Source organism: Lycium barbarum, chromosome 5, assembly GCF_019175385.1.
Source record: "Lycium barbarum isolate Lr01 chromosome 5, ASM1917538v2, whole genome shotgun sequence".
NCBI classification, from domain to species: Eukaryota; Viridiplantae; Streptophyta; class Magnoliopsida; order Solanales; family Solanaceae; genus Lycium; species Lycium barbarum.
In genome coordinates this window covers 11,018,350-11,041,229 of record NC_083341.1, presented here as the reverse complement: position 1 = coordinate 11,041,229, position 22,880 = coordinate 11,018,350, and the positions used below count along the sequence as shown (strand labels likewise).

Below are 22,880 nucleotides of genomic sequence, written 5' to 3'. Positions count from 1 at the left end.
TTTTTTCCAACAACGTTTTGACTATTTACCAACTACTTAGCTTTTTATTCATGTTAATGATCGACTATCCTTTTGGACTTTTTCTATTTCCTTCTCTCTCTCTCTCTTTTGGAATCTTGGTGCTATATAATGGAAGTACAAATTTTGGCAACTACATAAGTCCACTTTCCATACCTTTGAAACATTCTGTTTCCAGCCCATATGGAGAAGCATATTTTCTTATTGGTTCTTCTCATTCTAGTTCAAGTTTCTATGAGCCCGTTTGGATTGGCTTACAGCTTAAAGCTGTTTGCAGCTTATACGCTGAAAAAAATAAGTTGAGGTAGTCCAACTTATTTTTTTTGGCTTATAAGCTGTTTTCAGCTTATAAGCTGCTTTAGATAAACTAAGTCAAATGGGTCCAATTATTTTTTTGAGCTTATTTTAAGCATAAAATGACTTTAAGCTGGCCAGCCAAACACTCAAAAAAGCTGAAAACAGCTTATAAGCTAACTTATAAGCCAATCCAAACGGGCTCTATATCAGTTACTTCCTCAAATGAAACAGATCAAGAAGCTCTACTAGCTTTTCAAAATCTTATTACAAGTCCTAGTCATTTTTTGGCCAATAATTGGACCAAGAATACTTCTTTTTGCTCTTGGTTTGGTGTCACTTGCAGTTCAAAAAGTCAAAAGGTTGGGTCCTTGGTTCTTCCTAATTTGCAACTTCAAGGAGAAATTTCACCTTCTTTATCCAATTTGTCCTTTCTCAGAGAGCTCAATCTTGGAAACAACTTATTACATGGCAACATCCCTAATGGCCTAGGCCACTTGCCTCGCTTGCTAGTGATTGATATTCAAAACAATCAGCTCCAAGGAAGTATTCCGACAAGTCTATTTCAACACTAGAGAGTTCGATTCATTCGGCTGGCTTTCAATAAACTCGGTGGTGAACTGTGGAAAGGGCCATGGTATGTACCAGAACTTAGAACTCACAAGTATAATCCCTCCTTCTGTTGGAAATGCCACAAAATTGATGAATTTTAGTTTGTCTGGGAATAGAATCAACGGCGATATTCCAAAGGAGATTGGTAATCTGAACCAACTTGCAGTGTTGTCTTTAGTCGATAATCAATTAACAGGTTCCATTCCTGCAACACTTTTTAATCTCTGCACACTAATTGAAATGCATCTGAAATACAATAGCCTTTCTGGTCCTCTCTTGCTTGGTGAAGGAAATATTTTGTCAAAACTAAAGATTTTAAGTTTATCTTACAATAACATTTTTGGTTCCATTCCTTCCAAACTTTGCCAACTCACTGAGCTCAAATTTTTTTCCATATCTTACAACAACATAACTGGAGAAATACCCAGAGGCGTATCTAGCCTATAAAGTAGGGGTTCAACTGAACCCCAAACTTTCGACGCGGAGCTCAAATTTATGTGTAAAAAATTATTAAAATTGCAATAATTAGTGTATATGAACCCCTAACTTTAAAAATATAATGGTTTTAATGTTAAAAATCTTAAGATTGAACCCATAAAATTTAAATCCTGGATTCGCCTCTGGAAATACCTAGAATTATTGATTGTTTAGCCATGCTCGAGAGGTTGTATATTGGATTTAATGAAATAAGTGGGATTATTCCTACTTCATTGGGAAATATTTTCACTCTGCAATATCTTCACGGGGAAGAAATTCACCTAGTGGGGCGAATTCCTCGAGAGTTAGGGAAGCTATCAAATTTGAGAGAGTTAGATTTTGAGGGGAATTATAATCTAATCGGTGAAATTCCAAAGGCTATTTTCAATATATCTTCCTTGGAAGGTATTTCTTTAGTTTTCAACAAACTTTCTGGGAGAATTCCAACCACTACAAGAAGATCTTCCTAATCTTAAAGAACATCTCTTGGAACACAATCAACTCGTAGGGGAAATTCCTCTGTACATCACAAATGCTTCCAAGCTCGAGATACTAGGTCTAGAAGTGAACTTTTTCAGTGGGACTATACCGACTAATTTGGGAAATCTTCGTGAGCTGCGAGAATTATTCCTATTTGGTAATCAACTTACCAATGAACCAAGAGAACATGAATTACGATTCTTAAATTCTTTGGTGGACTGTAAGATGTTTTCCTTGTTTTCTTTTGAGCCGAGGGTCTTTCGGAAACAACCTCCCTACCTTCTAAGGTGGGGGTAAGGTCTGCATACACTTTACCCTCCCCAGACCCCACATTGTGGGATCCAACTGGGTATGTTGTTGTTGTTGGTTCCAATCCGTTGAATGCTGTTTTGCCCAGTACTATTGGGAATCTTTCATCTACTACCGAAGTATTTCATATTACCGATGCACACATCAGAGGCCCCATTCCCGCAAGTATAGGCAACATAAGTGGTCTAATGAAACTATGTCTTTATGGAAACAACTTAATAGGAAATATTCCTACTGAGATTGGACAACTTGAACAACTCCAAGGGCTATATCTAGAAAACAATAAATTGCATAGGCATATTCCAGAGGTAGTATGTAATTTATCTAATTTGGTTCAATTATCTCTACGAGATAATGGGCTCTCTGGGGTGGTTCCAGAATGCTTAGGAAATCTAAGCATGCTTGTCACACCCCTATCAGGAGTATGACGGGTTCCGACTTGTAGGCCGGGAACCACCTGACTTATCCGTTACTTTGAACATTATAAACCATAACTCAAAGAACACCTGCACGCAGAAAAGACCCAACATAGAAATATCCGATCATTCAGCACATATGTTCATATGCGGACCGACAAGGTCGCCACAACATAACGTATATCATAAAGCTGGCAAGGCTAACAGTAAAGTATCAAGAGCTCAAAATAAGGCCGACAAGGCCACCAAAATATTATACAACAATATGAACCGGTGGGGCTATAAAACATCTAACTGTACACACACATCTACGAGCCTCTACATAGAATACGATGATCATAAGGACAATACCAAATAGTATGTAGCTCCGAAGTAAGTGGAGTGCTCGTGAGAATTCGCTGATGGAACACCTATGGGTCTGATTCATCTCCCTGCCTACCTGCGGGCATGAGCGCAGCGTCCACAAGAAGGGACGTCAGTATGAAAAATGTACTGAGTATGTAAGGCATGAATAACAACATAATATAGATATGGAAGGTAACATGGAATAAGAGAGATAACATGTACATCTGGATGCCTCATAAGGCGGATATCATGCATGCTCAGCTTTTTAAAAAAACTTTTTCTTACATATATATATATAATATCATCAACATAACGTACCCGGCCTTTTCAAGACTCGATGTGTAACGTACCCGGCCCTTTCGGGACTCGGTGTGTAACGTATCCGGCCCTTTCGGGACTCGGTGTGTAATACCAACTGATCAGTGATTGCACAATAGGTGTCGTACTCGGCCGACTATAGCGCGGCTCGGTGTAGTAAAATACATACATACATATATATAAAGCATGCTTGAGAGACAAATAAAAGCTATAACTACTTTGGAGTAACGTAAGGTCGGTAACTTCCGATTTTCATTATGCAATTATCATCATCGCTATATCTCACCTTGAAGGAACAATTATTATAAGGTGAGATCAACAAGAATGAATAAAATCGAGAAAATCATGAAATAATCTCAATAATCTCATAATAGTATTAACATCATAAGCTATGGAATTTCTAGAATTAAAATCATCATCATCATAATCATCATAGAAACACTCGCATCTTTAACATCGTCATTCATATTGTAAAAACATGTCCGTTGTTGTTGTCATAAAAGCTTATAGAATCATAAATCTTTGACTCGGAAAATAGGGACATTTTGGAAAATATTTATGGATTATCAAGAAAGAAGTCATGCCTTTGAATCATAAACTCTATGAATCATGAATTTCTAGCTTTTGAGAATAAGAATATTCTTGGAAAACATTTATGGATTCACATAAAGGAATCATGGGACATTTGGAAAAACACCTATTGGATTCATAAGAAAGGAATCATGCCTTTAGAAGAAAGGGACTAGCCTTAACATACCTGGAAGATAACTTCTCGACTTCCAACTTACTTCCTGTCTTGCAATTCACTTAAGATCATTCGTAGCCTCGTAATCTACATATACAATCATTCATACTATTGTTAGGCTCATCGTCATATGCTCGTCTTAAACCCTTAATTTAAATCCATTTAGAATCTGCCGAAATTCGGGCAGCATCTCCCCTGTTTATATGCCTAGCCCGAAATCACAATCCAATAACCAACAACAACAACAACAACAACAACAATACCAACATCACAACAACATTATCAACACCAATAGGCTCCATAAAACATCTCACATGATGTTTTCCAAGTTTCTCAACTATCCAACATATTATACGACTATGTAATAACTTTATCTCCGTAAATAAACTGAAATTAATATTAATAAGGAGAGATTCATACCTTATTCTTTCTAGAGCAGCAATATGTTTAATATTACTTTGAATCCAAGCCAATTCCGCTGCAAGACAATACTATAATCACAACCGCACGTTACTCGGACCTCGATTAATACTCCGTCACTTGAAATTACTCAAAATCCTCACTTTTGTGATGTATATTTGCTCTCTTATGCTTGCTGTTTTTTCTGGAATATTTGAGAGATTTTTATGACCAAAAAAAGGGGTTTTAACCCTTTTATAAGTGGGTAAAGTCGGTGGTACTGTAGCAACACTGTAGCAACGCTGTTTCTGCTCTGTCAGCTGAATTTGTAACGTCCATAATTCTCTACTCCGATGTCGTATCGACGAACGGTTTATTGCGTTGAAAACTAGACTCGACGAACTTCATTTTACGCTTTTGAAACACCTTAAAGCTCCCCATATACCTAGAGATATACCCCTCCAAAGTTGACCCAAAATTCTGTCCTTAATTTTGCCAACTTGTTCCAAATTTTCGACAAACTTATTTTCGTTAATTTGCTTGGTCCTAGAATCTTCCACAACTCCCCCTGCATGATATTTATCATTTATTATACTTGATAATGCCCATGTTCTTGTGTTTCAAGATAGTCTTTCCCGATTACGACTTACGAGATCGTAATTCATCCTTTACTTCATTGTTACGTACTTCCCATGGCTTGTACCTTCCAAAACATCATGGGACGTCTCCGATACTCCATTACTACGATGATTGATGTGGCATGCTCATGCTCTAAAAGTGCGGGGTGTAACAATGCTACAATACCTTTCGTTGAGTTTCTAACAAAGTAGCGTCAAAGTTACCTTTGAGCCTTTGGAAAATGAGTCGTCTTATCAATCTTTACATTGAACGAAATTCTATTGAGGGAGAACTTCCATCGGACATTGGAGAATTAAAGGCCATTGTAGAAATAGATATTTCTGGTAACCACTTCTCAGGCATGATACCTAGTAATTTGGGGGACCTCCCAAAACTTGAAGTTTCTTTCTCCATCGAATAATTCATTTTCAGGCCCAATTCCGTTATCCTTTTCCAACTTGATAAGCTTGGAACAATTGGATTTGTCTTTAAATGGCTTGTCAGGTATCATCCCTAAGTCATTGGAAACACTCATGTACCTTAAAGACATCAATGTTTCATTTAATGATTTAGAAGGTGGAATACCTAGAGGTGGCGTGTTTGCAAATTCCACTCCACAATATTTTTGAGGGAACAAAGGTCTATGTGGAAAGCACATATTTGGGGTTCCAGTTTGTGCTATCACTAATCCTGAAAAACAATCAAAGTCTTAGAAGCTTGTGCTAAAAGTCGTTATTCCAGTGGTTATTTCATCTTTTCTGATATTCTTGTTGGCTTCAATCTGGATAATGAGACGACGGAAGAAAGGAAGGTCCAAAGATGTAGAAAAGGTACTAGAGATCAGGACTTATCAATTAGTTTCTTATCCCGAGATTCAACGAGCCACAAACAAATTTAATGGATCAAATTTAATTGGTGTGGGAAGTTCTGGCTATGTGTACAAAGGTGCGTTATTTGGTGAAACTATGGTGGCAATAAAGGTTCTGAATTTACAAGATGAGGAACTATACAAAAGGTTTGATACTGAATGTGGAGTGATGAGAAACATTAGGCATAGAAATCTTGTAACAGTGATTACTTCTTGCTCTAGTGAACACCTAAGAGCAATTGTTCTGGAATATATGCCAAATGAAAGTCTTGATAATTTGTTGCACAGAGAAGAATGCCACTTGAACCTTCTTAAAAGAGTCACCATAATGCTTGACGTGGCTATAGCAATTGAATATCTACATCATGGCCATGACACTCCGATAGTTCATTGCGACCTAAAGCCAACCAATGTTCTTTTGGATGACGCTATGGTGGCTCACGTTGGTGATTTCGGCATCTCTAAGATATTGGTTGTAAGCAACTCAATGACACATACCAAGACATTAGGCACTCTTGGTTACATTGCACCAGGTACCTGTCATACCCCTTTTTAACCGGGTTGAATCGGAGTACAACATATTGGAGATTCCTAAATTGCTTTATTTTAAGGAGTCGCCACCTAATTGATTTTACAGTGAATTAGGACACCTAATTATTAACTAAGGTAAAGCTAACTTGTGAGGACCCACAGCTGGGCGCTAACCATACTGTGCATGGACTACTGAGTAATTGTGGCAGTGAAATCACAGACAGTTCGCACACGCTGCAGCGCTTCGAACCCGTGACCTCAGGCTCTTTGTCCCCCTGATGGAGCGCCTCTTACCAGTTGAGCTGCAGCTCAATTGGTAAGAGTCGTCTCCTTCGGGAGGACAAAAGGGGAGAGGTCACGGGTTCGATACTAGCCGCTGCAGCGTATATCGAATTGTCTGTGTCTCTTGCTCATACAATACCTGAGTATGTCATGACTAGTCAGCAGGGCGCAGATGCCACAGCAGTCAGTTATGGGGTCAGATACCCAGAGGTTCACAGCATGGTCAGCGCCCAGCTGTGGGTCCTCACAAAAAAAGGCGACTTGTGTTTGAGGATCCGCAGGTGTAACCCATGCATGCTGCGGGTTGCCCTCCATGACTTGCTCATGTACACTGCATTATTGTGGCAGTGAAATCACACCAGTTCGCTGCGCCCTGCAGAGCTTCGAACCCGTGACCTCAGGCCCTTTGTCCTCCCGAAGGAAGCGCCTCTTACCAGTTGAGCTGCAGCTCAACTGGTAAGAGTCGATTCCCTCAGGGGAATGTAAAGGGCTTGAGGTCACGGGTTCGAGGCGCTGCAGCGTGCTATCTCGAATTGTCTGTGATTTCCTGCCATACAATACCTCCAGTAGTCATGACTAGTCAGCAGGGCGCAGATGCCACAGCAGTCAGTTATGGGGTCAGATACCCAGAGGTTCACAGTATGGTTAGCGCCCAGCTGTGGGTCCTCACATAACTAAACCTCCGTTAATAGCCTGCTTAATCAGTGTGATTCTAAGTAAGGGTTCTATATTATCCTAAAGGGAAGGGGTTAGGCATCCTTTAGAATCCGTTAACTACAGTTATCCGGCCAATCTTAGGTTAATTAATTGAGGTTTAAAAAAATTTAAGAAAATAGCTTTTGAGAAAAGAAGGAAAAAAAAATAACTTATAGCTAACAAGTTTAAAATATTATTATATGAATGATGTACTCTGTATGATGAAAAATAAGTATTTAGTTTTTAGAGTGGTAATCCTAAATGACAGAACCTACCCCTTTCTAATCCTACCTGAATCATAGGTTCTCCACCTAATTTTAAAACACACACAATCCAAAACGCAGACAAATCAGCAATCATAAAAATGGATGAAAGGAAATGAATGATACGAAAAAAAAGAATAAAAACGTTATAGGCGGCCTCTAACGAGTTTCGCCTGCCCGATGTGATCTAAGAATTGCGGCGTGAGATGACTCTATGGATGGGTGTGCTGAGTCTCCTCTTGAGACTTTGTTTTGATAAAATCCCGAATTAAGACTCCGTTTGTTCCGATGTGTACATGTAAAAGAAAGGGGAAAAGAGATAAAGATTAGCACCCAACCGTGACAAAAGCTATTATTGTTCTGAGAAAATGTAACAAATTAATTAGTTCCTTCTTTACTTTAACCCAAGTATAGAAAAACAACAAAAGAAGCTAAAAAAAACATGAGCGACATTATTTTAAAAGCAAACCACATAGAAGAACAGCGAGCAAAAGCTAACTAATACCAACAACTAAGAAACAGCCGTGATAAGAAAACCTATAACATGAACGCAAATAAACAGAAACGAGAATTTCAAAGAAACCATATAGAAGAATAGGATTGTAAAATGAAAGGAAGAAGGAAAATCACTTAAACAGATTCTGAAAGAAAAGGGAAACTCATTAATTGGAAACACCACAGTGAGGGAAAGCTAAGGCGGAACCACACTTGAAATTAACAAAATATTCATAACTAATGGCTCTGTTCCGGTTGGCAAACAGCTTACATTTTAGTTACGTTTAGCATGGTACGACTATTCTTGGATCATGAACAAAATTAGGTCAATGTTTAATCAAAATCCAGAGCCAGAAAAGGTAACGTATTGGTTATGCTTAGTTCTATCTCCGTTAAAGATAACAAGTTGCTGAGTTTTAACTAATTGCTCTTAACATTGACCTTCACCATATACTAAGGGAGAAAAACGCAAAGAGAACATAGTAAAAACTTCATATTTTCATACAGTAGCAAGGAAAACTAATTTTTTTAGCTAGATAAAACAAACTTAAGCTAATCTTATACGACACAGACACATAGAGTTAAAAGTAGAAGAATTCTAAAATAAAGAAGGAAATTACTGAAACTACTAATCTAATCTACTTCTAATAAAAGCTAATAAATCAACTAATCTCGAAGCTAATATAAAATCATAATCGGCAGAATCAAAATAGAAATGCTAAGATAATGAGAGAATTACCTTCTTCGGGTGCAGCGAAGTGAGGCGCGGGGTTTCCAATCTACCTCGAAACACCACGAAATCCGAACTTGCGCGCGGTCGGATTCAAACAAATAACAAGGGCAAAACAGAAAAGAATTTAGTGCTTGAATCGATATTTAGAAAATTAAAACTAATATTTAAAGAGGGAAATTCGTGCGATTAGGGACTGATATTTTCAGGAGTATTCAAAGCTGAGGAACTTCTTTTCAGGGAGGTTTTTTCGCCATTCCAAAAAGCCCCCTTTCCCGATTCAACCCACCACCATTTATAGGGTTTTTGATCTTTTGGCGTTGAAGAAAGAGGGAGGAGCGGGAGAGAGAGAAGAGCGGGGAACAAAGAGGGAATGGGGTGACAGACGCGTGGGGGACAGGGAGGAATGGAAAGGCAGTGGCGTGGGGAGACAAGGGAAGGTGGGAAAGATGAGCGATGACAGAGAAGAGAAGAGGGAAAGAGAGAGAGAACAGGGATGGGGGTGGTGTGCGGCGTGTAGAGGTAAAGGAAAATGAAGGGAAAAATGGATCGGACCCGGTCCATTTGTGGACTGGGTCAATTTTTAGACTGGGTATTAAAGGATGGACTAGTGAATTAAAACATGGACTGGTCTAAAAAATTGGGATCAAAATATGGGCTGGTCAAAAATGTTTATGAGTTGATTGGGCTACTACATTAAAATAAAAGACCAATTTAAATTACTTAATATAAAATGTGAAATTACTAATACTCGGATAATAAATTATATGTCGTCATAATAGCAGTGCAATAATATTTGAAATTCAACAGTAAGTAAATGTTGTTATCTAATTATGCGAAGATAAATGCGATGCGTGTGCGTAAGACGGTAAAAAATGCTGAAATAATAATTTTGATAATACTAGTAATAATAAAAATAGTAACAAAATAATAATAATAATAATAATAGTAATAATAATAATGGTAGTAATGACGGTAGTAAAAGATAATGACAGGATAATGAAATGCCGGTATTAATAAAAGCTAATTATAGTAAAAATGCAAATAATTATTTTTTAAAGTTGCCAAAATATTAGAAGTGAAAAATAGGTATTTTGGAGGAAAGGTGGGACAAAATTGGGTGTCAACAACTTGTCCCTCTTTGCCCGGTAATGATGAAAAGAATTTTCGGGCAAAGACGTTGACTGAGTAGCCTATTTTGTCCCGACTAAGGGATTTTGGAGGCTAAGGGTAAAGAAAAAATTACGGCCGAACTCCGGTCTCTGAATCGCCTACATATCTCGGGCTGCACGAGAATCAGGCCGTGTGTAGTTCTGGGGAGACTACGACACCTATGACTGGCAACTCACGATTTGATGCGAATCTTCGCAAAAATATTGTCCCAGTGTCGAGTTATGATGACACTGGGTATTGTGATAGAACCCTGAAAATGGAGTGTGTTGGAACGCGAGCGGGATATTTGGAATTGGAGCCGAGTGTTCGAGGTAGATCATTGACCCTTGTCGGAAGTTTGCTTATCCTTCCCGACGTATTGCCCCAGTTCGCTACCGAAGAAAAAGTTCCATGTTGCTCTAAAGCTCCTGCGAAACTTTAAACTAGACAAAAATAGTCAGTAAAAATAAATATTGAAGTAAAGCGATGCAAGTGCGGTGCAATGCGGCTGCGAGCATACGCAGAGGCATTTGAAAATAAATAAGCGAGGCAGGTGGGGTGCGATGCCTTATGCGGAAATTTTCAAAGGGCGGTGCGAATTACAAAAGGCGGTGCATGGCCCATGTAACATATGAAAGGCGGTGCTCAGCCTTATGCAGAAATTTAAATGGGCGTTGCATGGCCCAAGCAATATATGAAAGCGATGCAAAGGGCGGTGCGCAGCCCATGCATCATATGAAAGGTGGTGCGCAGCCTTATGCAAAAATTTAAAAGGGCGGTGCATGGCCCAGGCAGTATATGAGAGCGATGCAAAGGGCGGTGCGCAGCCCATGCATCATATGAAAGGCGGTGCACAGCCCTTATGCAGAAATTTAAAAGGGCGGTGCATGGCCCAGGCAATATATGAAAGCGATGCAAGGGCGGTGCGCAGCCCATGCATCATATGAAAGGCGGTGCGCAGCCTTATGCAGAAATTTAAAAGGGCGGTGCGAATTACAAAAGGCGGTGCATGGCCCATGTAACATATGAAAGGCGGTGCTCAGCCTTATGCAGAAATTTAAATGGGCGTTGCATGGCCCAAGCAATATATGAAAGCGATGCATAGGGCGGTGCGCAGCCCATGCATCATATGAAAGGTGGTGCGCAGCCTTATGCAAAAATTTAAAAGGGCGGTGCATGGCCCAGGCAGTATATGAGAGCGATGCAAAGGGCGGTGCGCAGCCCATGCATCATATGAAAGGCGGTGCACAGCCTTATGCAGAAATTTAAAAGGGCGGTGCATGGCCCAGGCAATATATGAAAGCGATGCAAGGGCGGTGCGCAGCCCATGCATCATATGAAAGGCGGTGCGCAGCCTTATGCAGAAATTTAAAAGGGCGGTGCATGGCCCAGGCAATATATGAAAGCGATGCGAAGGGCGGCGCGCAACCCATGCATCGTATGAAAGGCGGTGCATGGCCTTATGCAGAAATTTAAAAGGGCGGTGCATGGCCCAGGCAATATATGAAAGCGATGCGAAGGGCGGTGCGCAACCCATGCATCATATGAAAGGCGGTGCATGGCCTTATGCAGAAATTTAAAAGGGCGGTGCATGGCCCAGGCAATATATGAAAGCGATGCGAAGGGCGGTGCGCAGCCCATGCATCATATGAAAGGCGGTGCACAGCCTTATGAAGAAATTTAAAAGGGCGGTGCACAGCCCAAAATGTCCTATTAAAGGCGGACTAGCCTAAACTGTCCTATTAAAGGCAGACTAACCTAAAATGTTCAATTAAAGGCGAACAAACCTAAAGTGTCCTATTAAAGGCGGACGAGCCTAAAGTCCTATTAAAGGCAGACGAGCCTAAATGTCCTATTAAAGGCGGACGGGCCTAAATGCGGTGCTTTTGCGAACAATGATGATGTGCCTTTGCAGGGCATTTGAAAGTAATAATGTAATGCAGGTGCGGTTGCTTTTGCAGTGCAGGGTATTTTGAAAACAGTAGTGCAGTGCGGGGCATTTAAAGCAATAGTGCATGCGCATTGTATTTGAAAGCATTTATGGAAGGCATTTGAAAGCAATAGGAAATGTTTGTGCATCGACAGGTTTGAAAAATCATTTGCAAGACTCAAGCATTAATTTGTTGCGAATCTCGCAAATTATTGATACTCGAGAGGCATAATTGTTATAAGAAATATCACACCGTTCGACGTGCAATCCTTGCAAGGCTGCGAACATTATATATTTTGGCTTCTGCAACTTGGGAACCGTGAAACAAAGCGAGCGTCCTTTCTCCCAAGTCTTCTTTTTGCCTGATGACTCTGTTGGCCATATTCTCTTTCATGTTTCTCGATGTCGCTTGCGATGATGCCCTTAAAAATTATTCCAGTTACTCGCATAAGAGGGTGTCGTTTTGCGATGATGCCCCTTAAAACTGTCCCAGTTTCTGGTATAGGAGGATATTGAGTTTTTGCGGTGATGCCCTTAAAATTTGTCCCAGTTTCTGGTATAGGAGGATGTTGCTTTTGCGAATGACGAGACCGAGCCTGACATAGGCTGCCTATGGATCCCACTAAGGGAATCAGGTCAAGCGTAGTTCAAATTACAAAGCAGAATAAAATTGAGATAGAAGGCGGTGCTCGGTCTTATGCTAAAATTTCAAAGGGGCGGTGCACAGCCCACACAACATATAAAAGGCGGTGCTCAGCCTAAAATGTCCTATTAAAGGCGGACTAGCCTAAACTGTCCTATTAAAGGCGGACTAGCCTAAAATGTGCAATTAAAGGCGAACAAGCCTAAAATGTCCAATTAAAGGCGGACGAGCCTAAATGCAGTGCTTGATTTATGATTACTAAAAATTAGTGCGGAGCGAAGAGCTTTTGCGATGCTTGATTTATATGCGGTGAGACGAGTTTTGACGCAATGCGTAATTTACAGCAACAAATATTCATGATGCAATGCTGAAGACTTGGGGACCTTCTACCCTGCCAAAAGTTCCTGCACTCGAAGAAATTTGTGAGTTTCAAATTTAATTAATATTAAGTTGGCTTTGCCCTTTGCTTTATCCGAATCTCGTAATGGCCGTCTTGATACTGTGCGATATCCTTCAGAAATAGCTAAAATATGCCCCTGCGTTACTCAAAGAAAATTCGTTAGTGTAAAATAACATGGTTGCCTTGCATTGAACACCAAAGCTTTGGCGTTGAATCTGCATTTCTCGTGGTGATGGCATTGCAACAATCTGGTGACGCTAATATATTGCTCGAGATTTCGATTCATGCTTTTGTCGAATAATGATAGGCCATTTGCAAAGCTGCCCCAGTGTTGCTTCGTAGGAAAGTGAAATTTTCACTATATTAAGATCGAACCCACCATAGGCGCCTACGTATCCCGCTACCAACAGGAATCAGGTCGAACGTAGTTCATAATACAAAGCTTTAGCAAAAATTACAAGAAGGAAAGTTGATCATGAGGCAAGTGGGTGGAGAATGCTAGTGACAGTAGATCCTTTCAATCATCTTACTTAGTTCCACGCTTCCTTTTCAAATGTCTCGGTGCTAATTTTGATGGATCACCGGTAACAATAATTGCATTTGCAACTGGAGGGCCATCGTTGTCGCACAATTTATTTTGTTGCATACTTATCTTATCCTTTTCGATCATGTTCTGGATCTTATGCTTAAGTGCCGGGCAATTTTCTGTGTCATGACCTGGAATATTAGAGTGGTAAGCACAACTCTTGGACCAATCGAAATCTGGCGGTAGGCTTTTAGGGATCCATCATTTCTTTGGCTTCAGGAGTCCCTTAGCTTTCACTCTCGCAAATATGCTGGTTAATGACTCTTCAAGAGGAGTAAAAATGCGGAATTTTACGTGCTCTGACTGTCGTAAGCTAGACTGTGCTTGATCGGGTTGATATTGAAAGCCTCGTTGATGAAGAGATATATGATCACGTGAAACTTGATAGTTCTGTCGTGATTGCGGCTGATATGTAGACCTGACAGCTGAGTCAGTTTCTCTCTTTTTGCCTTGCAAGTTGTTGAATGTCTCAACTTGAAAAGTTGCTTGTACTGATGAAGTGTCAACAATTCTTCCTGCTCGAATGCCCGCTTCTACTTGCTTTCCAATTTGAATTAGATCAGAAAAGTCACGTAACCGCGCACATAACAACTTTTCATAATATATGCCCTTTTGCATGTGGATGAAAGCTGAAATCAATTCATTCTCGGGCAATGGAGGGCGTATCTTTGAAGCTTCCAATCTCCATCCGATGGCATATTCCTGGAAAGACTCATGTGGCATTCTTTCTATCTCAAGCATATCATAAAGGTTCGGACTAACCCCGATGTTAAATTTGAAATGTTCTACAAAGTCGCGGGCCATGTCCTCCCATGTGTACCATTTGCGAAAGTCTTGTTCTGTGTACCAATCTAATGCTAACCCTGATAGGCTCTGAATGAACAATTTCATTCGTATGGCTTCATCGTGTCCAATTCCCATTAATCTGCTACAATAGTCCTTTAAGTGCGTAATAGGATTTCCTCTGCCATTGAAGGTGTTGAATTTTGGCACTTTGAATCCTGGCGGCAACTCAACATTTGGAAGCATGCACAAGCTTTCATATCTTAAACTTTGGACATTTCTTGCCCGCATCTCTTCTTCGACAATTATCCTTAAATTGTGAAGCTCTCTATCCGAGTCATCCCAATTAATTGCATTTGTTTCATTTCTCAATCTCTTGTATGGGCATGTCGCTAGCTGATTCTGCTGGTTTTCTGTGAAGGGTGCTGCGAATGCAGGCTTTTGAACATTAGGCATCCACGTGACTTGCAAAGTTTCTGGTTCAATAGAGAATCTTGGTGGTATATATGTAGGAGCTGGGTGAGGAGAAATAGTGAAGGAAATGTTTTGGGTTGAGCTGGAAGTTGAACTTGTGTTAGGAAGAAGGCTGAAGGTATTTCCCAAATTGACCAACACGCTTCTTGGTACCACATTCTTCTCGCTATCCTCATTTTGCGCTTGCACCAATCCCACACCAATGTTGAATGATTCAAATCTTTTTGCCATTGTATTTTGTCCTTAACGCAGATTCCCAGCCAACACAATATTCAATGCTAGGCAACCTCTTTAGAATTAAAACTAAACAAGTAGAAAATAAATTCAAATAATTCTCTTAGCATCAAATAATCGCAAATAAATTCAAGTGCGAGCATATTACAAATAAATTCCAGCAAATCACTTAACAAGTAGGCAAGCAGGCAAACGACTTACAAAGTTTTAACACCGGTATTAATAGCACGTCCTAATATGCAGGGGCCTCTTTATGCCAGAGGTAGGCCTAACGCCACATATTCGAGAATATGATAGAAGGATCCATGCCATTTAATTAAGACACTTGAGTTTGGGAATAAAAGGCCCAAGTGTGGCATCATGTTCGAATTAGGGTGTTTTTTAATCAAGTGCAACCTGAAACATATAGCAGCAGCTATTTCTTCAAATAAGCATATGTTCCCTTTTTTAAATAGGCGGTAATTCAGTCATCAAAACACAACATGAACTCAAGGGCGAGAACTGATTTTGTTCATCTCCTATTGAATTGTCGCAACTGGACACTACGATACAACAAGTTCTACCTTTAAATGCTATAATAATAGGCTTGGCGCATCAGCTATCTGCCAACGTATAACAGTATCAGGAACGCAGCAAAAAAAAAAAACCATCAATTGTATACCTCGTCAAGTGTAGTTATTTGTTCGTTTTCAGCAATAGGCAACCACAGACAGCAGCTACTAGATAACAGCAAAATGCAGTAATAAAAGAAACTGTAGGCAGTCCCAAATGGCACCAAAGATAGCATTAAAACTTTGAGAGGACAACCACTATTTCCATCAATATGAGGCCACAAGTTGACCCGAAATACCGCAGAGATGAGTCGGAATATAGCAGCAAACAACGGCTTAAAGTTTAGCACATTCTCTCAAAATGTTTACCAGAAAAATCGATTCATAAACAACTACCTAACCATCTTGATATGCAGCAGTTGTTTCGTCTTAACTGTAGCATTGGGACATCAATTATGGCATCTGTTTCGCCTCATAAAATGCAGCAACCACACAGCAACCATTCTCGCCAAATGAAACAACTCCGTGACAACGAACTGAGGCTTGTTGTCGTCTCGAGTCTCCGAATCCTCATGACATCCGCTGTTGCGTACATAGAGCCCCAGATCACAATACTTTAAAAGCATTGAAAAACGCAGCAGTCGTCGTCCTCAAATCATAACTACAGGGAGTGAAACAAGTGCAACAGAGTAGCAATGATAGCTAGCAGCAGTTCCCCTCGAAGGTGACAACAAAGTGACCTCAAAGTTTAGCCGAAAATTCGGCTCGATAGTGCAGCAAATATGCTTCAACTCTAGCAAAAACGAATAGCAGTAGTAGTTTAAGCAGCCAGGCCACACTTCAAGTTTCAAAATATGCCAGCTACTCAGTAGCACAATTAACAACCCAACCTTGGCAAGAAAGCGAGCAAAACAGTACAACAGCCAAACACAACAGTCTTGTATAACTATGTGGCCACAAGTTGGCTCAAAAATGCTGGCGATATATCACTACAGAACTGAGGTTTGAATTTCCAAAATGTGGTGTCTTATTTCCACAAAATATAGCAGCAATTTAGGTTCAAAGGAATTAGCAATATAGTAACTCGTGGCTAAAACAAATCAACGGAATGGCCAAAATGCAACTAGAGTAGTATCTTTTACTTTCATAAGGAGAAAGATGACATTATCAGAATATAGTAGCTAAAGTGTAGCAGACTTTAGTGCAACATAGCAGCTCCAACTTCAGTTTAACAACTCAAATGCAACTTTTGTTCAAAAGGCAACAACAACAGAGAGGTAAGTGTAGTAGCTGAACATGGCAACTGTCCTCACAATATATAACAACAACTTAGTCAACGAATTATGGCAACAAACACATCAAGTAAGAAATCAAACTTAGCAAATTCAAGGAGGTTTGTGGACTCCCCGGTCATGCAAAGAAGAAAGGGGTGAAGAATGAGTATCAAGAATTCTCTATCGGCTTAAAGAATACTAAGTAGCCAATCACTGGAAATAATTATCAGAGAGTCAAAACAACCTCAACACTTTTCAAAAAAAAATAAAGTAAACCTAAAGACTGACCATTAACATCAAACTACCTCACCAAGCTCGAAAGACAAGAGAAGAAAGCAGAGAGTTTCACGTCAATTCCATTTGTCATGACAAGGGTGCTTATTTACTACTTTACAGTAATCAGTGATACTTAACAGATTCCTTGGATAATAGGAAAAAGATGGAAGAATCATGCATACTGACAGGCAGCAGTTCGATCCAACTTAATCCATGCAAATGACATTTTCACTGGTTTCAATTAGAGATTATGAAGGTGCACATAGCAGTCGAAGTTTATGCATATTGAGTGCAGACTTGTAATTTTAAAGAAGACATGATGATACTTGAGTCATTTTGGCACAATTCAGGCAAAGGGCAATTTCAGAGGGTCAGACAAGGCATGATTCAAAGTATTAGAGAAAAGACAAGCTTCAGGCTACTTTACAGTGTTATATGCAGATTCTAGGACATTGTTTCCTAACATACCAATCATACAGACATTGTCAATGTAGCTTACGTTTCTTGAAACTCAGCAGCACCAGCAGGGTATCTTTTGTAAAACAAAGCAATAACTCGAGTCACAAAAAAAACGCATCTTTTTTCCCAGAATTCAAAATATAGCAAGCGTGATTTCAACGCTCAAGAACACAGCGACAATTTTACCCCTAGAGCAGCACTGGTATCAAATAGGGTAACCATTTTTTTTTTTTTTGTAACATTAAAACATGGGTTAATATTAATGACGGGGAGTCAAACATCTTCACACAATCACTCCAACACTTCAAACAAACGACATCTCTTAATCTACCTTCAAAGGAAATCACTCAAACAATTATTATTTAGAAGTGGGGAACCTTCCACCCCCTAGTCGCCTTATCCTTTTTACATCTCTTGAGCAGTTTAACACAGGAGATAAGACTTATTATGTTGTTTACGTTTGGCCAGTGGAGAGTAAGCAAGGCATGGCTTAGACAAGTTTTCAAAGCTGAAGGAGGTATGACCAGACGAGATCAAAAATCATATTTATTTATTTTTAAAACAAACAACCAGACTATAATGCAATACACAAAGCAAACAACTATATAGAGGAAGAAGAGATTAAAAGACTAACACCTCTTATTGCAAATGATAGAGGCCAATACAATGAAGTAGAAGTTGATTGTTCCTTTTAACTAACATCATAAATAATTTTTCAGCCATGATACTTGAAATCAAAGAGGGAGGCATTGTAACAAACATTTGAGCATATACTGTAATGTCAAACAGCAAAGGTAACAACTTATGATTTCTAGATGAACAAAACTCATTCAAACCTTCAATCACAGTTCAAATACAAATTCGAAACAGAATCTCGGACTTTCCTAAGAACATCAAACTTGATTCTTTCAAACTTACATTCCCAAACTCGACATGTCATGATTAAGCTTGGATCCTTCTATCATTATCGCGTTACACACAATATGCTTGTTGGTCGTTGGGTTATGAAACCCGTCGACAATTTGGTAGGTTTCCTAATTGTGGAGTCGCTACCAAGGACCGACCCACCTAAGGCTTATGCATGCATGACTTAATAAAATTGGTGGCAAAGCTCTATCTTAAGTTTTCTAAGATTTATCTTACTAGACACAAGGTTCCCGAGCGGACTACTCGAGTGAGAAGGCTACGCGGTCCCCGTTACTCGGGCACCCCGCGCATACGCCAACTCTCCTAAAATTTGGATTCTACGAAGAAAATTTGCGGGTGCGCAAAACACACCTCGCGTGTACGTGTGATAGTGTGAGTTTTCCAAAAGTGGAGGAAATATGAACGGAATGCCAATTTAAGGAAAGCAGTAACATATTACTACATAGAAAATTTCATATAATAAAGCAAATACTTAAAAGAACATAAAAGAAACAAACAAGGCAACGATAAAAGCAAGCATAAAGAAAACAACCAAAAATAATTATTAACCTAAGTTTGTTATGGTTAGTACCTAGAATTCCCCAGCGGAGTCGCCAAGCTGTCATACCCCTTTTTAACCGGGTTGAATCGGAGTACAACATATTGGAGATTCCTAAATTGCTTTATTTTAAGGAGTCGCCACCTAATTGATTTTACGGTGAATTAGGACACCTAATTATTAACTAAGGTAAAGCTAACTAAACCTCCGTTAATATCCTGCTTAATCAGTGTGATTCTAAGTAAGGGTTCTATATTATCCTAAAGGGAAGGGGTTAGGCATTCTTTAGAATCCGTTAACTACAGTTATCCGGCCAATCTTAGGTTAATTAATTGAGGTTTAAAAAAATTTAAGAAAATAGCTTTTGAGAAAAGAAGGAAAAAAAAAATAACTTATAGCTAACAAGTTTAAAATATTATTATATGAATGATGCACTCTGTATGATGAAAAATAAGTATTTAGTTTTTAGAGTGGTAATCCTAAATGACAGAACCTACCCCTTTCTAATCCTACCTGAATCATAGGTTCTCCACCTAATTTTAAAACACACACAATCCAAAACGCAGACAAATCAGCAATCATAAAAATGGATGAAAGGAAATGAATGATACGAAAAAAAAGAATAAAAACGTTATAGGCGGCCTCTAACGAGTTTCGCCTGCCCGATGCGATCTAAGAATTGCGGCGCGAGATGACTCTATGGATGGGTGTGCTGAGTCTCCTCTTGAGACTTTGTTTTGATAAAATCCCGAATTACGACTCCGTTTGTTCCGATGTGTACATGTAAAAGAAAGGGGAAAAGAGATAAAGATTAGCACCCAACCGTGACAAAAGCTATTATTGTTCTGAGAAAATGTAACAAATTAATTAGTTCCTTCTTTACTTTAACCCAAGTATAGAAAAACAACAAAAGAAGCTAAAAAAAACATGAGCGACATTATTTTAAAAGCAAACCACATAGAAGAACAGCGAGCAAAAGCTAACTAATACCAACAACTAAGAAACAGCCGTGATAAGAAAACCTATAACATGAACGCAAATAAACAGAAACGAGAATTTCAAAGCAAACCACATAGAAGAATAGGATTGTAAAATGAAAGGAAGGAGGAAAATCACTTAAACAGATTCTGAAAGAAAAGGGAAACTCATTAATTGGAAACACCACAGTGAGGGAAAGCTAAGGCGGAACCACACTTGAAATTAACAAAATATTCATAACTAATGGCTCTGTTCCGGTTGGCAAACAGCTTACATTTTAGTTACGTTTAGCATGGTACGACTATTCTTGGATCATGAACAAAATTAGGTCAATGTTTAATCAAAATCCAGAGCCAGAAAAGGTAACGTATTGGTTATGCTTAGTTCTATCTCCGTTAAAGATAACAAGTTGCTGAGTTTTAACTAATTGCTCTTAACATTGACCTTCACCATATACTAAGGGAGAAAAACGCAAAGAGAACATAGTAAAAACTTCATATTTTCATACAGTAGCAAGGAAAACTAATTTTTTTAGCTAGATAAAACAAACTTAAGCTAATCTTATACGACACAGACACATAGAGTTAAAAGTAGAAGAATTCTAAAATAAAGAAGGAAATTACTGAAACTACTAATCTAATCTACTTCTAATAAAAGCTAATAAATCAACTAATCTCGAAGCTAATATAAAATCATAATCGGCAGAATCAAAATAGAAATGCTAAGATAATGAGAGAATTACCTTCTTCGGGTGCAGCGAAGTGAGGCGCGGGGTTTCCAATCTACCTCGAAACACCACGAAATCCGAACTTGCGCGCGGTCGGATTCAAACAAATAACAAGGGCAAAACAGAAAAGAATTTAGTGCTTGAATCGATATTTAGAAAATTAAAACTAATATTTAAAGAGGGAAATTCGTGCGATTAGGGACTGATATTTTCAGGAGTATTCAAAGCTGAGGAACTTCTTTTCAGGGAGGTTTTTTCGCCATTCCAAAAAGCCCCCTTTCCCGATTCAACCCACCACCATTTATAGGGTTTTTGATCTTTTGGCGTTGAAGAAAGAGGGAGGAGCGGGAGAGAGAGAAGAACGGGGAACAAAGAGGGAATGGGGTGACAGACGCGTGGGGGACAGGGAGGAATGGAAAGGCAGTGGCGTGGGGAGACAAGGGAAGGTGGGAAAGATGAGCGATGACAGAGAAGAGAAGAGGGAAAGAGAGAGAGAACAGGGATGGGGGTGGTGTGCGGCGTGTAGAGGTAAAGGAAAATGAAGGGAAAAATGGATCGGACCCGGTCCATTTGTGGACTGGGTCAATTTTTAGACTGGGTATTAAAGGATGAACTAGTGAATTAAAACATGGACTGGTCTAAAAAATTGGGATCAAAATATGGGCTGGTCAAAAATGTTTATGAGTTGATTGGGCTACTACATTAAAATAAAAGACCAATTTAAATTACTTAATATAAAATGTGCAATTACTAATACTCGGATAATAAATTATATGCCGTCATAATAGCAGTGCAATAATATTTGAAATTCAACAGTAAGTAAATGTTGTTATCTAATTATGCGAAGATAAATGCGATGCGTGTGCGTAAGACGGTAAAAAATGCTGAAATGATAATTTTGATAATACTAGTAATAATAAAAATAGTAACAAAATAATAATAATAATAGTAATAATAATAATGGTAGTAATGACGGTAGTAAAAGATAATGACAGGATAATGAAATGCCGGTATTAATAAAAGCTAATTATAGTAAAAATGCAAATAATTATTTTTTAAAGTTGCCAAAATATTAGAAGTGAAAAATAGGTATTTTGGAGGAAAGGTGGGACAAAATTGGGTGTCAACAGTACCTATACTAGTTTTCTTCTTTTTTCACTTATCATAAGCCCTTTCTCTTATCATAATTAAGCCTTTTCAAATTCTAGAACTCGAAAACCAAGTCTTTATTTGTACAAAATTATTGTTAAAATTCAAATAACTTTTTTTTTTTCATTTTCATTCTTTTCTAAGAATTTGGCTCGGAGGGGATAGTGTCCACAAAATGTGACGTTTACAGTTATGGCATCATGTTGATGGAGGTTTTGGCAAAAAGAAGACCAACAGATAAAGGGATATTCAATGAAAATCTCGGCTTGAGGGAATGGACAAGACACGCATTTTCAGGGACTATGATGGAATTTGTGGATGCCAATCTTTTTCATGAGGAAGAACAAGTCAATACCAAAAGTGAAATTTGCATAGCCTCCGTGATAGAATTGGCTTTAGATTGCACAAAGGAAAAGCCAGAATCAAGAATAACTACGAAAGATGTAGTCAACAGGCTTAGCAAAATTAACAAAACCTTTTTGGGAACATAGAAGTTAGCATCGATCGTCCCTACTACTTGAAGTCCTGTATTATTTGTACTTCAGAATGAGCATTCCCTCATGTTGCAATTTCATAGTTGAGTGGTTTTGAGCCTATGTTACTTTCTTTTTGTAATTATGGTTGTTGACACCCAATTTTGTCCCTCCTTTATTCCAGTTTATTTCCTTGGGCTTCTAAATTTATTAACGAGCTAAGTACTTCATTTTCACTACTATTTTTTATTTCTACTACTATTAATATCGTTACTTTCATCTTCACTATTTTACTATCAACATTACTAGCATTAATTTATGACGAATTTTTATGGTTTGTCATCATTTCATTTTAGGATTTATACTCGATTAAATTAATTATAAGTTAATACTTTAGTAAGTCCTTTACTTTCTACATATTAATTAATAA

The 22,880-nt window shown here is 38.8% G+C and overlaps 1 protein-coding gene across 1 annotated transcript; it reads left to right on the top strand.

Moving 5' to 3' along the window:
- Positions 1-5,819: 5,819 nt before the first annotated feature.
- LOC132639184 (receptor kinase-like protein Xa21) lies at positions 5,820-22,468 on the top strand. Its single transcript, XM_060355658.1, has 4 exons — positions 5,820-6,432; positions 9,137-9,418; positions 21,075-21,356; positions 22,122-22,468. Exons 1-4 carry the CDS (start codon positions 5,820-5,822, stop codon positions 22,466-22,468), a joined length of 1,524 nt encoding a protein of 507 aa, XP_060211641.1.
- Positions 22,469-22,880: the final 412 nt, after the last annotated feature.